A 17053-nucleotide genomic window follows, 5' to 3' on the forward strand; every position below is an offset into this window, starting at 1 on the left:
CAGTGTCACAGCCAAATGCACACATCATATTGAATATTACAGTCAATTACATTTATGGATAGGTTTCATTTAAAATCAGATTTTGGTACTTGTGTATTATCACGGCGCCCCCGATTTCCATCGCAGGGCATTGTACAACCACAAAATCGCGTCCATCGCACGCATATGATTAAATGCCCCCCCCAGACCCGATTTTACATTGTACACCCACCCTGATGTGTAATGACTATGTTAAAATGCCCCCCATTGTTAACGCCACCCCACTATCAACGCCAACCTGAAGCGTGGCGAGCACAGCGAGCCCACGAGGGGCGGTGGTACGTGTCCTCCGACCTTTTCATACCCCAACTATCCACGTCGGCGTGGAGTAGATTTGATATAGTGTGGCGAGCGCAGCGAGCCCGAAGCGTGACTAGCGCCGCGAGGGGACGCGTAATACGTCTGAAGTAATGCGCGTCCGCTCGCCACACTATATAAAATCAACTCCACGCCGACGTGGATAGTGGGGGTATAAAAAGGTTGGATGACGCGTACTGCTGCCCCTCGCGGGATCGCCATGCTTCGGGTTGGCGTTGATAGTGAGGTGGCGTTAACAATGGGGGGCATTTAACATTGTCATTACCCATCAGGGTGGGGATACAATAAAAAAAAAAAAAAAAAAAAAATTCGGGTCTGGGTGGGCATTTAACATTGAAATTGCGTCATATCAAATCGCATACCATTATAATGGCATGCATTGCGATGCGATATTAAAATTGTACACTCATCCCGAGAAAAGCCTCAAATCGGGTCCATCGCATGCCTTAATTAGTGGTATGCGATGCGACGTGCGCTGTGATAATACACAAGTACCCAGATTTTAGTAATAAAAGTGCATAACACCTGTGCATAAGCAGAGAGGAATCAAACCCGGTCAGGTACGTGGCTCTTGAATTCTAGATTACTGGAGTCAACATAAAATTATCTTAAATTAAAATTCTGGACTTTTCTACCAGTGTAGAGTATGGCTATATGTTCCATTTCTTTCTCAGTAAATAAAATGGCTACTTATGTTTTTACACCTACACTTCGGATTCCCATATGGAAAAGGCCTCAGCATAGCAGTCCATTATGTGATGCAGACACAAACTTGGGAAGGATGGACTATCGTTATGAAGGACTGATCTCAAGCAGGTAGATTTGACTGGTGAGGAACCTAAAATAATTCAAAACAAAAAACCTGGGGAGGGTCAGTCTTGGGAGGAAGTACAATGAGGGGAGGGGGGGGGGGGAGAGAGAAGAGTGCAAGGAGCAATTTAAGCAGTGGTATCTTCAAGGTGATCTCTGTGGGGTGGTATTGGGAGAATAGAAAAAAAAAAACCACAAGTGACAAGCTTTCCCCTCTGTAAAATAGTCATTGTAATTGATCCAGCTGGGCTACGAGGGCTTGGAATTCCCAAGCTATTGCACTTGTAGAAAGACAAAGGTTCATATGCGCCATTCTACATAAACCTCATTTTTTAAAAAGAAGTGTTCACAAGGGGGGGGGGGGGGGGGGAGGGGGAACAGATAACAGTCCCTTCATAGACAGATGCATACACAACCATAGACTGCTGTAGTGATCACCATGCAGATAAGGCCTTGTGCTAAGGCCAGAAAAAGTGACCATACACCCAATAGGAGCTAGTATAAAACGACTTCACCTTATGTTCAGTAATTACAGATACACTTTGGCAATTTCTGCTTTGTAAGAGACTGTGCCAAGCAACGGCATCAGCGGGAGATATCCCAGCCACTGCTACTGCTCGCCAATACATCATACATTCCTCCAGCAACTCATAGAAATCACACCGAGGAATAGCAGACCTTGTAAATAAATTCCAGAAAGTACAAAAGTAAAACAAAGAATATTTCCAGGAAAATCAATGTTTTCAAAAGGAAAAAAAAAAAATAATATAATGAAGAAAGATGAAAGTTCTTCAAAGCAGCAGATGCCATGCCTGTGCAAGCCTCTCCTCACACAGTGGATATCATTGTCCCATTGCCGCTGTGAAATAGAAAGCAAAGGGCTACTGCCAAGATGCACATTATACGGTGTGACGGAACAGAAGCACAAGACCGATGACCACCAGAAGCTGCAGTATCACTTACACATTGGCTACGGGGCATACCACACGGTTTAATAGAGGACGTGGTGATCCATATATTCTGCAAATATTTTTTATTTTATTTATTTAAAAAAAACCAGTGAAATGAAAAAAGAGAATATATTCTGGGTATAGGGCTGTTTCTTTTAAACATGTTTAATTGCTCTTCCCATGCTGCCAAACCAAAGAGGTTTGTCAATGCTCATGGTCTTCCCTCATTGCCTCTCTGGAAGCCTCACTATTATTTATGACATTCTGCATCTATATCAATGATCCACCCCTCAGAATGGTAATGGTCCATCAACTTTGCCATTCCAATCATATGGAAACCGCTTGAAAGGTATCTCTAATACCCAATAATGTACAATTGTATCTGTAACTATAGAATACAGTGCAGCCTAGCACTATCACATAAGACATACAGTGTAAGGGAAGCCACCAGCAAACACAGAGATTGGGAGCAAGGAGCAGAGCCATAACAAGTTGTGTGTTTAATTGTGCTGCATTTCACAAAAGAAAGTAGAGTACGGCTTCGATTGCTGTTGGGAGTATGCAGCCCAGCCACAGTGTAAAAATAAAGGAGGGAGCAATACTAACAATGCTGTGGTTGCAAAGAGGAGCGTGTGTGTGTTTATTATATGTCCCCCTGAATCGGCTTGCAACTTCAGGGACAATAAGCTTCCAATATGCTTGAATATCACTTATGATTAGGTGTATATTTAATTCACAAATATAAATCAATTATTATAGTACCTCAGTATCAATTCACTCAAGGTTCGATGGCCCCCTAGGTGACCCACACCGGTGATCAAACATGCATTCAAGCAGCACTCGGTAACCTATACATGGACCAGGCCAGTTACTGAGTGCCGCCTTTATTGGTATATGAAATACTGTCATCTCAATGCTATCTGGGTATTGTATCCAAGGAGGGCTTTAATAGAACATGGGAATCAGGCTCAAAATGAGTCTACAAAGGGAATTTTTGTATGCGGATTTTGCGTTTATCAAGACAAATGGTTTAGGCCTTAATAAAAATCTGTGATTTATTTATAACTAAAACAATATTTTATGCTGGGAAGGAATCATACACATTCTTATTGTAAGTCTCCAAAAAAATAAAAATAAAAGAAAAGTATCATTGATTGGATGAGATTACCTTTTGGCAATGCCACCGTTATAAGTAAGCTTCTTTGTGATCCCTAAAAAGAATTAATTAGGTCTTTAAGGCACATTTATCACCGGGCATAACTGAACGTGGGCCAAAAGCAATCTGTACGGTTTTCACCTTCTGTAACTATACACATTGATGGAAGTATTTATTCCTGTTTAGACATACAAGTATTAGGGGAACATTTCTAGAACAAAACAAATGACATGGTCATGTGTTAAAGACTTAACGATGGCAGCCATTTTATGGGCTAACCAAATGTTCCCTGGAGGTATCTGTACCCAAATGAAAGGACATGATGCATTCTTGTGAATGTCAGTTCATAACATGGATGCTTCCACTGTGTATACACTAGTTCGGTTCTGGGCCCTGATTTGACCAGTTTATAGACTAGTATATGACTAAACCAGGCTAATTTGTCCACCTCATAGCCATAGCAATAAGGGATACTGCAGGAGATGTGAAGTACACAAACACACTGAATGTGGTAGAAAACATTGGTCCGAGGACAGTGAGAGTACAAATGGACCGAACAAGTTATTAAAACACACACACAAAGAGAATGAGAGATCAGTGTATCACATTACCTGCTTGCGGGACGTGCTGCTCCATAGTCATCTAAACCCTATTCAGGAAAAAATAAAAAAATTAATGAAAATGACTTTAGATTAGCAATATCCATGTCATCAATGGGCTGAATAAAAAAGCAGAAGGCCAGATAAATGATTGTTCATTTATAGAAGTGCACATAAAAAGCAGCAAGTAAATGCTGTGCAATGTCATTTGTTGGGCTCTAGTTGGAAGGCATAGCTGGTCTACATGGGAAAGCAGGATATAATCGCATCCAAGAATTTCTAGGGATGAACTAAAGGTTACTTCGCAGGCTTGTAAAATGGAGCAGAATAAAGAAATGCTTGTTATCCGCCATGATACGCGTTATGCTGGGAGCACAGCGATGCAAAACTGAGCTGTATATGAGTGAGAATGACAATTTGCATGTTACCATTGTCATCAGGAGTGATGGAAGCGACAAAAGGCAGTAGAAAAAAATAAATGTAAGGACTCCCACCAGAAATCACACATTACGCTTCTACCAATAGGTTGAATTCTTACACAAGGACAATTGATTGGTCTTGTGGCAGATTCAGCTTAGAATGCATACTCCCAGCTGCTTTGAATAGGTGTACACAGCTTTATATTTTATTTGGGGAATAGTAAATAGTTTATAGTATAGCTTTGTAATATATCTAGGGCTGAGGGCTAGAACAAAGGGAAGGATGGAGGAAATACAGATGCTTCATATGAAAAAACACATTAACTGTAGAAGACCTGCACATGTGTGATCACTTAAACTGCGGTCTCATCTGTAGTTGCAGTCTTGCAAAACTGCAACAGAGTCTGAATTAGGCCTTAGTTTAGCTTTATATAGAATATGAACTTGGCTCTAACATATCAACATGCCAGATCGCATTGGTATATGGATGAAAGTAGAAAGCAAACTAATTGACACCAGATGGTTGACCACCATTAGTTCAGCAGCACCAAAAGGTCGATGATTTTTTAGGGTTAGGGTAGGCGCTTGGCGACAGCTTGGAGTAAGACTATGGAAGGGGATGGTTAGGGACTAGTGGGAGGGATTGCATTGTCTGTTTGCATGTTGACCTTTTGACACAGATTCAGTTGACCATCTTGACACAGATTCAGTTGACCATCTGAGGTCAATCGATTGATTGTATCTAGACACTATAAATCTTTAAATCTGCACCCGCTCTTCGTATCATTTGAAATGTAATCCAGGCTGGTTTCAGGTAATTGGATTATAAAGGCAACACAGGCAAATATCTAGTGATGAAACCAATCAGGGCCACCTGGCCCTTCTGGCAAATGCCAGATGGGCCAGTCTGGGCAGATAGACCAGCATTGCCCATGCACAGCCTTCCAAATCTCTACTTGTCCATCGCAACACCACTGAGGGGGGACACCAATGGACCTCACTGAAGAGATAATATTAAATACCATTGGTATATTTGTTAGTATTAATGCAACACTAAATGAAATAAGCCGCTGGTTATTGGTAACATTATTTACTGAGGCACTAAGTGTATAATCGTAACTATTGTAAAATCCGGAAAAAGGTTTGGCAAAATGCGTTTGTGCCCAAATATGTACCAGCAACATGGGTCCAATTTATTAACCGAACTAGCGTCCGTGCAGCCTGTGCATTACACTGGGGCTCGCAACAGTTAAGGGACCCACAGCCACTGGAATTACACTGTCTCACTGACCCATGTGCCACCCACCAGAAATGCCGCAGCCTGAACACAGCACAAAGTACTACATACTGTATTGGCGATTGACAGTCCAGGCCCAGCCTGGTGGAAGGAGGGGGTGCGCTCTCCCCTTTTCTATCTTATGTTCCAGCCCTGGTTTCCTCTCTCTCTCTCTCTCTCTCTCTCTCTCTCTCTCTCACTTGCTAGTTTGGGTTGCTGGGGATCTGACATAACAATCTTGTGACCGGCATTAGGTCCAAGGCGTATCTGCCATCAATGCCGTTCTGGAAACAGGTACATAAATATACAGTATTTCAATTTAATTATCATCCACTGCTTTTACCCTCTCCTGCAAGTCACCAGCTGCCTCTTACTTTTCACTGACTGCCTCGGCCTTTCCCCTCTCCTTGTCACCCACGGGCTCTTTGCATCACTCTTTTTAATTAACCACTGTCACCCTCTCGGGTGCCACCCTCTCCCTGTCACCACTCACTGCTTCTCCCTGTCACCCTCTCCATCACCCAAAACCTCTCTCCATCACCCTTTCCCTGTCGTCACACACCCTCTGCCATGTGGCATACTATAAAGTTTGGGGGACACAAAGTATTTTTTTTGCATCTGGGCCCATCACTCACAAGTTCTGCCACTGGTCCAGGGACCCGGGTAGCTGCCGGAATTGTAGTAGTGTAAAGAGGTGACACGAGTCCACTTAAAAATATAGGGAGAGCAGGCTCACCAGCGCTTGCAGATTATGGCATCACCATGTGTTGGCAGAACAGAAACACCGCCCTTGGGTGCAGTGTAAAAGGGGCCAACCAAGTCCAAGGTCTGCATTTTATGCTCACAGTACTGGCATTACTCAGATACATTTCAGATTGATACCAGTAACATATAGGAGCTTCTTCCTACAATGACTGGCTTACTACATGTGCAGAATTGTTATCGCACCATAAAGAGCGTGTCGTTGTGCACACAGGTTTTGTTTAGGTTTATGTTATTTTATACTATCCTGGACTTATTGTATGTTATATGGTGTTAATATGGGTTTTAAAACCATTTATAGTCATATTAAATTGACCTACACCAGCACTCTTTGTTCCACATTTGGGGTTTAGAACCCCTATTTGAGGTGAGCTACAGTTGTAGGACAAGCATGATCTCCATTGAAGTCAGACAGTTATACATAAATGCCTGGATTTCCTATTTTTTTCTTGTAATTTTCAATATAACCTGTGAACTTTCAAACTTCTCGAATGTAATGCTTGGAACTGTACCATGTTATTTATATTACTTCTACTCATTTTGTTGCTTTCTTCCTTTACCACACAGGCATTGCAGCACACAACACTCATGCTAGGCAACTGAGTGGTCTAGGAAATGTGTTTGAGGTGGACCTGCCCACTTAATTCCACAATGGTGGGGCCATTCAGGCAGTTCTCCAGTGTAACAAACAATATTACTTCTGTACTCCATGTATTGCTTCAGTAGACTAATCCTCGAAGAAGGATTTCTGGTGGAAGTGCTAGCGAAGCATCTTCTATTACAGCAAATCTTACAGTTTGAGTTCACTTTGTATCCTGAATGATTTGTGTTTAATATGAAGGATTCCTAAGCTTTTTGAGGCTTGCATATATCGCTGCCAAAAAGATTAAAAAACAAAAATGTATTAAAAAAAAAGTAGACACAATCAGCCAGGGTACCAAGTTTCAGAAACATCAAACCGCGTATTCCCTGCAATAGAAGAGCTGCGCTGATACCAACTTACGGGTGTTGACCTCTTACAAGGTTTGTACAGTCCGGCTGACTGTGGGTACAGAATGCTGGCACTCTTGTTTATTGTGTACCCATAGGGCACAGAGTATCCCTATAAATAAGGAACATACAGCTATGGAAAAGGCCAATTAAAAACAGTGACAAGCTTTATATAGTATATAGTCAATCAGTAGTAGTCATTTCAGAAGAGCCTGAGGGTGAAATTTAATTGGATGAGATATTCAAAAAGTGGGAAATTTGATAAGAAATCTCCAGGTTTTTTTAAAGCGGAAATCATTTACACTTCAAAATGAAAATGGTTTTGCAGTGTAAATGATTGCCGCTTTAAAAAACCTGGAGATTTCTTACCAAATATCACTTTTTTTAATCTGTCATCCTATTACATTTCCCCTTAAATCTTAGAAGACAGGATGAAAATTTTCCCATATAAAAGTATTAGTAATTTATATACACACACACACACACACACACACACACACACACACACACAGGTATTTGACCAAACACAGTATTAATATAAAATATTCAAATACTTAAAATCCAGAAGCTAATCTGGGGAACATAAATTAATTTTTAGTCATTCTCAACTCCTAGGAGCAGGTGGAATCCGGTAGAGATTGCTGTAACCTACAGCTGCAAACCTTGTTACACATTTGTAAACTGGACTTGCTGCTACCAATGACACCAATGTTTTGTGGGCTTGTTGTTCAAGCCTAAATGTGCTGCACACAAATCACTGTTTAGAATATTGATAAGGATTCTTCTGATGATGTTAAATTATTAAGACACCAATACATTAACAAAATGTAATCCATACATCTCGTTAATTATTTAGAAGACTCCTAAATTAAAAGCGCTCAGGTTACACAGTTTGTTCGATACAAAAATACATAAAATTATCCAGCACGCTTTGACTAAGGATACCACTTGGTACATTGGGGTAACTTTTGGTGTTAAGAGGATACAGCCATGTAGTCATTCCATCACTGTCAGGTTTCAACTCCAGCAATTGGCAATGTTTGAGAACCCCTACAAATGCCCTGGATTGGATAGGATGAGTGTTTGTCATGGTTACCTTCCAGGTGTTTCTTGCCAACTTGCATGATTACCAACACCCACATTTGGTATACCAGAGAACAGAGACCATTGGTCTGCAAGCCACATGAAGAGATTAAAAAGGAATGGACTTCCTGTGTATAGTAACATGTTCCCAGCATGTTTCACAATTCATTGAGCTATGTCTCATCCCTACTTTTAACTCCGGTATGCATAAAAACATACTTGCCGGGATGTCCTTGCGTTATAGAGCTGATGGAGAAGGCAACAACAACCAATGAGTTAAAGAGATTTCCTGGGAATAATCACACAGCTAGGTGACCAATCTGGGCAGAGGGCAGCCTCTGACAGACTAGAGGTCATGCTGCCGCTGTCCTATCCTAAATCATTAAGACTCTGTGGGCCTTGCTACTTTGTGGACCTGCCAAATGTACGAAGACCTCAGCCTAGTGCCTGCCATGTTCCAGACTGTGGGACAGATGTATGAAGCCTTAACAAATGATAAAGTGGCGGGTGATAAAGGGGGGTATTAAATCCCGGACTCATTTTTTGCCAGGTGAAAAAATGGCAAGAGATTCACCTGTTCAATCACAGGCGGTGTCGCCTGTTTTTGAGAACATTTTCACCATTTTACCCATGCCATTTCATATTTTTTGGAGAGGTGAATAGGCATGGGCAAACATTACTGCAAATTCGACAAACCACGTGAATTTGCAACAATTTTGTCGATTTACACTGATGTTGGATTTTTCGCACAGGCGAAAAATCTCCACGGGGATCAAATAGGGCAAGTCAAAACCTAAAAATGGGTGCAAAGTGCAGATATTTTTCCTGAATTGAATACTGCCCAAAGAGAGATAAAGTACCAGCCGATCAGCTCCTAACTGCCATGTTACAAGCTGTGTTTGGCAATGAGTGAGGAGCCAATTGTCTGGGACTGTAACACTTACTGACCAATGGGGCAGATGTATTAAGCCATTAAAAAAGAAGATAAACACAGCGTTGATAAAAAATAAAAAACAGCCAGCCAACCACTGCCCTAAAGGATTCAGCAGTATATGTACTATGTGCTTCGGCACCCTGGGATGCAGGGGTGCCTCAGGCTGGTGATCCAGGACCAATTCTAATTATTTATGGTCAAAGTGACCAACAAAACCAGTGCTAGGGACTGCCAATCATAAAACATTTGGACAATCATAAGCACGACTACACACCACCACATGACTGATCCTAAGGATAACCGGTAGCAAAATTAAATTTATTCATATTTTATCAATTAAAAAAAAAAAAAAACTATCTTCATATAAGACATATGCATTTCATTTGCAAATATAAGGCAATTAGGTTTAGTCTTTGTTGGTCAATGGTTGTATGAGAGCTCATCTATCAGATAACCGTTACATTTGCTTTTATCATGCTTGCTCGAGTCCCCAATTCCTGTTTTATCATCATGCCGCCCATTACTTATAAACTGATTGAGCCACATCATTTGTTGGGTGATGAGCGTACTCTCGAAATGCAATATATTGCTACCAGGTATTAGGGTATTAAGCAACAAGTAAAAAGGAATGTACTCCATTTGGTACTTGGTTCCTAGTATGGCGCCCAGATTTTCTACGTACGCTAACATAGTGAAATCGCATCTCATTGCATGCCCTTTTTGCATGACATGCGATGCTCTATATTTTCAGATGTATGATATGGCTGGTGTGAATGTGTTCCTAAAACATCCCCACTATCCACGCAACCCTGAAGCGTGGCGAGCCCCGCGAGGGGCGGCGGAACGCGTCCTCCGACCTTTTCATACCCCAACTATCCACGTCAGCGTGGAGTTGATTTTATAAAGTGTGGCGAGCGCAGCGAGCCACCGAGCCCGAAGCCCCCGCAAGGGGACGCGCATTACTTTACCTGTATTCCGCGTCCATTCGCCACTCTTCAGGCGCGGTGGCTCGCTGCACTATATGAAGTAAACTCCACGCCGACGTGGATAGTGGGGGTATGAAAAGGTCGGAGGACGCGTTCCGCTGCGCTCGCCACGCTTCGGGGTGGCGTAGATACTGGGAGTCACGCAATGGCTTAGTAAGCATCACCATCATTTGGTGCCATGCGATCCTATGCGATATTTCATTTTATAAGCACTCCTGTGCACTTAATATGGACATGGACTTAATATTTTCGTACGCAGAATAGCCCACTAAGCTATTTGCTTAATGGGCGCCATGCTAGGAAACAAGTACCCTCCATTTTTACAGTACAAGACAGGTAGGCCTAGATAGTTAGATTCGGGTGTCAGATGCCAACAGCTGTTTAAAATCATTGGTTAAAGTTTTTGTCTCACCTGTGTAAAGGCTGGAGCAGCCACACTGTAGGGTCGTGGTTTGAAGGAGCTTACAGCTTGGGGAGGGAAACCACGTGCAGCCATATTGTAGTCTGGAGGTGGCATGGAGAGGTCCTCTTTATCTAACAAATTCCCAGTGCTGCTACTCTTCCCTGGCTGTAAACTGTAGGGGCACAACAGAAGTTTTTTTTAACCAATATTATGCAAGTGATTTGATTAGGATTAACTCATAGGATAAGTACACCTAAAACATATTGAAGAGCACAGGGAAGGCAGCAATTTTAGACAGCGGAACTAATATTCATAAATAAACAGCACATTATTAATTCACTCTGAACAGGTGCCAGAACTGAAGGCGCTTTCTGTTGAACACTGATCAGTCCAAAAAATGTCTGCCTCCATTGTGTGTAGGTGACTGGTATACATAAAGCCTGTTTACTCACTTCACCTGTGCTCGGTCTCCTCCACGTTCTAGCACTCGTGTGTAAGAGAAAGGGAACCATCCTCTCCTAGAAGGTAGAAAAAGACCCAAGGTGAGGAAATAGTCTAGGTGTATTAAGACTTGAAACAATGGCCTGCATTCATATAGATCTTTGTACACTGACAAATCCATATTTTGAACAATATGATTTAGCAGGGTTAAAACTAGATTAAAAAAAAAAAAAAGTCAGCAAAACAAACAATTCTATTGTATTCATAAAAAAGTTTATTCAAAAAGGTAAAGTACCAGCCCACTTGGGTGGCCAATCCTGGGATCGACAGGATCCAGGGATTTGTCCCCAAAATGACCGGGAATGCAATTGCCGGTCTGCGGTTCTGCGCAGTGTGGCAGTCAGTGGTCACACACTGCACAAGCCATGCTTACACCATCACACCTGTGTCCCGCCCCGGTCACACACTAAAGTGTCTGGTTTTTTTTTGGGGGGGGGGGGGGGGGGGGGGTTTAAATTATACCCCTTTTACACCAAAATCCCTGGTCGGACCCTGGTCTTTGAACACGGAAGTTTCCAGGGTTGGACCCTGCTTCATACCCCATTTACACAGCACTTCAACCTGGGTCGGACCTGGGTCTGCACCATTTACACTGAACCTGGGTCAGCCCTGCTTTTCCCTATGGATGACATTAAAAATGTCAATTTTAGGACTGATAAACTGCCAGCCAACCTTCCCTCAATGATTTAAATAAAAATTAAAAAAGACATGACAAGTTAGCATTGAAAAATGTTGGTTGGTTTATTTAGCAAAATATTTTGTCAAAAAGTTATATTCAGTGATGAAGCGCACATAGCGGTATAAAAGTGCAGCATCACCCATGGGCTCCCCCCAGTCCTCTGCCCCTGCAGCAGCATTCAGTTGGTCAACCTAAAGATGGTCGACAGTCATTAGGGCGACACCACTAGGTCGACATACTGCAAGGTCCACATGTGACAAGGTCAACAAGTCATTAGGTCGACACAAGCATTAGGTCGGCATAGGATTTTTCACTGTTTAATGAGCCGACAGGCGGTATTTCATGCCCTAATATCCACTAGGGCAGTGATGGCTAACCTTGACACTCCAGCTGTTATTGAACTACACATCCCAGCATGCCCTGCTACAGTTTTACTATTTGGCCATGCTAAAACTGATGCAGGGCATGCTGGGATGTGTAGTTCAACAACAGCTGGAGTGTCAAGGTTAGCCATCACTGCACTGGGGCATTGTGGGAGAATAAAATAGTGTGCCGAGTGCATGGACACTTAAAACTATGTCGACATTCGGGTAAAAAAAAAAAAACAGTGAAAAAACCCATGTTGACCTTTTGACTGTCGATCTAGACCATGTCGACCTAATGCGTGTGTCGACCTGATGACCTGTCGATCTTATCCCATGTCGACCTAGACACCTGTCGACCTTGCAGTATGTCGACCTTATGACTGTTGACAATCTTTAGGTCGACCATACAATCCATACCCCTCCCCCCAGCCCCCCCCAAAACAAACATAAATGATTTCTGTAGGTAGAGTATATATCCCTTAAAAAATGGAGTCACTGGAGTGGGAGGCACATCATGCACCCTCCTCCTTTAAGCTCTTGGTCCCACTACTGCCTGACAGCGCTGCATCCTAGTGCCAGATAGGGTTGTGGCAGGTCCACCTGTGGAGTGCCAGGTAGCAGCCTGTGTGCACTGTCCGCACGGGTTGCTGTCTTCTGCTGCTGCAATGCATACAGTACCTCCCAACTTCTGTGTTGGGGAAATAGGGACACTCGCGCGAGTGCCCGAAAAGGGGACGGGGTGTATGCAAATGAGGGCGCAGCTTATGCTAATTAGCCGCAACCTCATTTTCATACGAGAATAGACGCTGTGCCCATGCCCACAGCGTCTATTCTATTAGATTGGGGGGTCTCCCAACTGCCACCCCCCGCAGCGGGACAATGCCTGCCGTGGGTGGGACAGCGGGACAGGACCCGAAAATCGTGACTGTCCCGCTGATATCGTGACAGTTGGGAGGTATGGCAATGCACTGTGGAACGCATGGTACTGACTTACGGAAAGGCGTCCCATGCTTCTGGTATCCTTTCAGCACTAACCAGATGTCCCGACCTGGGTTGGGACCATTTACACCGCTCACGACCCAGGTCCGACCAGTGTTCAACCCTGGTCAGGACCTGGGTAGGAGACCAGTGTCAATGGACCTGGGTTGGTCCCATTTACACCAACACTGACCTGGGTCCGACCTGGGTCCGACCTGGGTTTTTCGTTGGTGTAAAAGGGGTAAAAGGCTGTCAGCCCAGTATTGTGTACTCTTCCTATCGAATTAAGCAATAAGATATTGAGGCTTGCAGTGTACAGGAATAAGAAGGCTGCATGTTCATTTTCATCAACATTTATCTAGTTTAACGGTTATACTCATTTTAGTAACAGAGAAAGAATGAGCGAACAGTTTAAAACAAATCAGCTTAGAAACGCACCTAAAGTTCCAGGTCAGCTGTAGTCAGTAGCCAAGAGAGAAAAGCTGTGTGTTCTAAGCTGTTACTATTCTTACTAGCTCACATCTCCTCTAGGCTGCAGACACCCACAGCCAGTAATGTGATATGAGCAATCTGCACATCTGTTCCCAGAGTACAGGCTGCTAAATGCTGGCTAATTCTTTACTGTAGAGGTTAATGCAAAGTGTAGGGAAGGGTATTTGTTCACAGGAATAAAGCTTCCTTTATATACCTATGTGAAGAGTAGTTGGGTCACATGACACATTAGGAAGTGTTCTGTGATGGAATGCATCAATGGGGCTGAACAGAAATTGCAACAGAATAGTAGAATCACCTTATACAAAAAGCAGAATAATCCTAAGTACAATAAACGTTTGTTAGCAGTCACCTGGGAGATACTGTACGTGACCTAACTAAAAAGCCCCTTTGCCCGTGGACTTGTACTTTTCTTTTATATGGTCGCAGAATTAAGTGGCTTCAAATATCCTTATATGTTACAGCAGGGATAGCTTGATATTACATCAGTGCTGTGTATGGTTACATTTTCTTTCATGTTCGAACAAAAGTAATATGCATTTGCTTCTTACAGTTTTGTCTTCTCACTCTCCCCATAATGCCAGCCATCTCTTGCCTCAGGAACCAGTAGGGTAATGAAATCGCCATCCTTGAAGCTGAGTAAAGTAGTGTTGTCCCCAGCGGCATGTGAGAAGATGGCCTGCACTCTTGTCCTGCCATTCTTTTCTAGCCCGGCTGCCATGGAGCTGGAACGAGGCAGGGTCTTGTTCTCCGCTGCGCAAAAAAAATTCCAGAGGATTGTTCGGTTAATACAGTGTCCGGAAACTACAAGCTCTAGTGAATCTGCTGAATGAAGTTGGCAGATCACAATACATCGATCACAGTTATGAATATTTACAATATTCCCATGTAAATCTACAAAGTTAAGAGTAATGTCAAACATTGCATTGGGATGGTCGCTCAACTTTATTCCAGACAAAGGAGCAAAATAAATAAATAATCAAAAAAAAAAAAAGGTACCAATTTCTTTGATTGGGTTTATTCAATAATCATGAGACTAATAGAACATACATACCACTATGCTATAGGGAAAATAGGAACAAATCTTTATTTCCATCTTAAATATTTGATAACAGACCTCTTTATATTATAGAAACCCTCTTACCTACGGCAGCTATTTTGTGGTGTATAGAAACCTTCATCAGAATGCAAATGATCAAGGTCACTGAAAAGGGACACCACACAGGACAGCCTGCCAGCTATTTAAGTCAGACTCACACTATGTAATACACAACAGACACACCAAAGTATTAGATTCTATTATATATGGAGTACAGTCTGCAGTGTCGCATTCCTTTTCTAATAGGGGCTCCTGATCATGGAATATAGCATCTGGCAAGCTCATTTTCTTAACAGATATTGTCCGGGATCTTCCTCCAATCAATGCGTTTGAGACTTATTTCTCCTTCGTCAGGTTTGGCCTGTCAGAGTGTCTAAGGAACCCTAGGACTTAAGGTGTCAATACACTGTGCCTGCGATGCACGCTCCCGCAGGAACTCCATTGCACAGTACAAAGTCTGTGCAGCCTGTGCTTTTTTAACTAATTTCGGATCGCATGCGTTACGATCTAGTTCAACACGCACTGAAAAATTGTACCGTCTATGGGCACCTTTAGATGATAGGTTTAATCTTCAGGATGCTTCATAACTCAATAAAGGTCATCCTTAAAATAATTCCTAAGGTTACTCCATTCCTTGTATGATTATAGACATACTGTAGTCCAGTTAGATCCCATATAGGTTTGACACATTTAACAGGAGATCAAACTTGCACACTTACCCACTGTGTAACTGTTTTTGGGTGGAACACTCTTGCGTGCTGGAAGGGTATTTGAGTAGGAATCACTGATCTGTTTGTGTGGCTGCGAGGGAGAGATTTTGGGCTGGATTGGTTTCATTTCTCCCCAGTGTTCATAAAGGTTTGGTGCTGGCCCCGAGACCCCATTCATTATAGGGGTGCCCTCTTGAGCAGACATTCTCTGTGGAAGAGAAGATACAACTTTGACTTAATAATGAATCTATTTCTTTGAGCATCCCGTTTGAGTAAGATCTAGAACAGGGGTTTTTTAAACTCGGTCCTCAGGACCCCACACAGTTCATGTTTTCCAGGTCACCCGGCAGTCGCAAAGGTGCATTCATTACTCATTGGCACATTTTAAAAGATTCACTGGTGGAGCTAATTATTTCACTTGTGCTTCTGTGAGGCGACCTGCAAAACATGCACTGTGTGGGGTCCCGAGGACCGAGTTTGAGAACATCTACTTACCCCTACAAAAGGGGCAAGCTCCGGGGGCACTGGCAGAGGTTTGGCACCTGGAATAGGGTCCGATATGGACAGGCTGGATTTTGAGTTGGTCAGAGGCCCAGAAAGCGTCCCGGACATAATTGTACCATTGCTGCCTATAGCCATCTGTTGCATTATCTGAAGGGCTCGGTCTGGAATTTTGTTTGGGTCAGCACCTGACTGCTGCCAGGAAGGAATCTTCTGAGCCAGTATATCTTTACCCTAACAAGAGAAACACATAAAAGTGATCAGAACATTTAAGAACCCTCCTTCTTGTAACCAATTTGCAATGATCAATTTATTAACAGCACAATATCTGTGCTTTACAATGGCTGGGTTGGCCCAGCATGCAATGCGGCGAGAGGAAATTATACAAAAGTACTAGATACACTTTCACCACAAGATGGCACCAAACATCTAAAAAGGAATCCTCCTGTACAGCAAAGGGCTTTTCTCATCCCTCCCTCCTTCCAACCAAGTGGCACTGCATCTAGCTGAGTAAGAGGCATGTGGGCAGCACAAAATGTGTGTGTGGGAGTTGGGAACAAGGCTTTCATTTTCAATTGCTCTCCTCCTCCTCCTTTCCTGAGAAATAGGTGGGCTATGAACACTGGAAGACACTAGCACAGCTCTGAATAAACCAAAATAACAGGCAGAAATGATTAAAATAAGACTGTACAAATGTATAGTCTGTTTTGCTACAATGTCAGGGTATAATCCTCCGAATATCAGTTCCTCTAGCTGACGTCGCTGAACAAAGAAATGCCTAAGGGTGGAGAATAATTACAAATCTATAATCCAGGAGACTTCTACATTAAAGGGTTTTCCAACCTCCCAGCTGCAGAAGAATTGAAGGAGGTTTGAGTGTGGTGACACCTCAGAAGAAGGGAGCATGTGAACATCATACAGTCATGGCAAGCCACCTTCTCCACAACAGAGCCTGTCCCCAATACACACCTTCTGCAGATCAAATGCCGTTAAATACAGAGAT

At 42.9% G+C, this 17053-nt stretch overlaps 1 protein-coding gene across 11 annotated transcripts in view; it reads right to left on the reverse strand.

Moving 5' to 3' along the window:
- Positions 1 to 17053, reverse strand: part of BAIAP2 (BAR/IMD domain containing adaptor protein 2) — a 199357-nt gene that overhangs the window by 14203 nt on the left and 168101 nt on the right. For 3 of the 11 annotated variants that reach the window (XR_014444596.1, XM_083148821.1, XM_083148822.1), the window contains exons 8-14: positions 16045 to 16284; positions 15559 to 15757; positions 14292 to 14493; positions 11178 to 11243; positions 10735 to 10897; positions 7350 to 7431; positions 3885 to 3922 (exon numbers count right to left, since the gene is read on the reverse strand). Coding sequence is in view for 10 of the 11 variants with exons in the window: in XM_083148821.1 (XP_083004947.1) it covers positions 3912 to 3922; positions 7350 to 7431; positions 10735 to 10897; positions 11178 to 11243; positions 14292 to 14493; positions 15559 to 15757; positions 16045 to 16284 (963 nt within the window). In the remaining variant the exon portion in view is untranslated. Of the gene's footprint in view, positions 1 to 614; positions 2027 to 3884; positions 3923 to 7332; positions 7432 to 10734; positions 10898 to 11177; positions 11244 to 14291; positions 14494 to 15558; positions 15758 to 16044; positions 16285 to 17053 lie in introns of those variants that run through there. The other 8 variants (XM_083148816.1, XM_083148818.1, XM_083148819.1 and 5 more) reach the window with 4 other exon arrangements.

The sequence above is a fragment of the Crinia signifera genome, chromosome 6, assembly GCF_055691185.1.
Source record: "Crinia signifera chromosome 6, ASM5569118v1, whole genome shotgun sequence".
Lineage (NCBI taxonomy): Eukaryota > Metazoa > Chordata > Amphibia > Anura > Myobatrachidae > Crinia > Crinia signifera.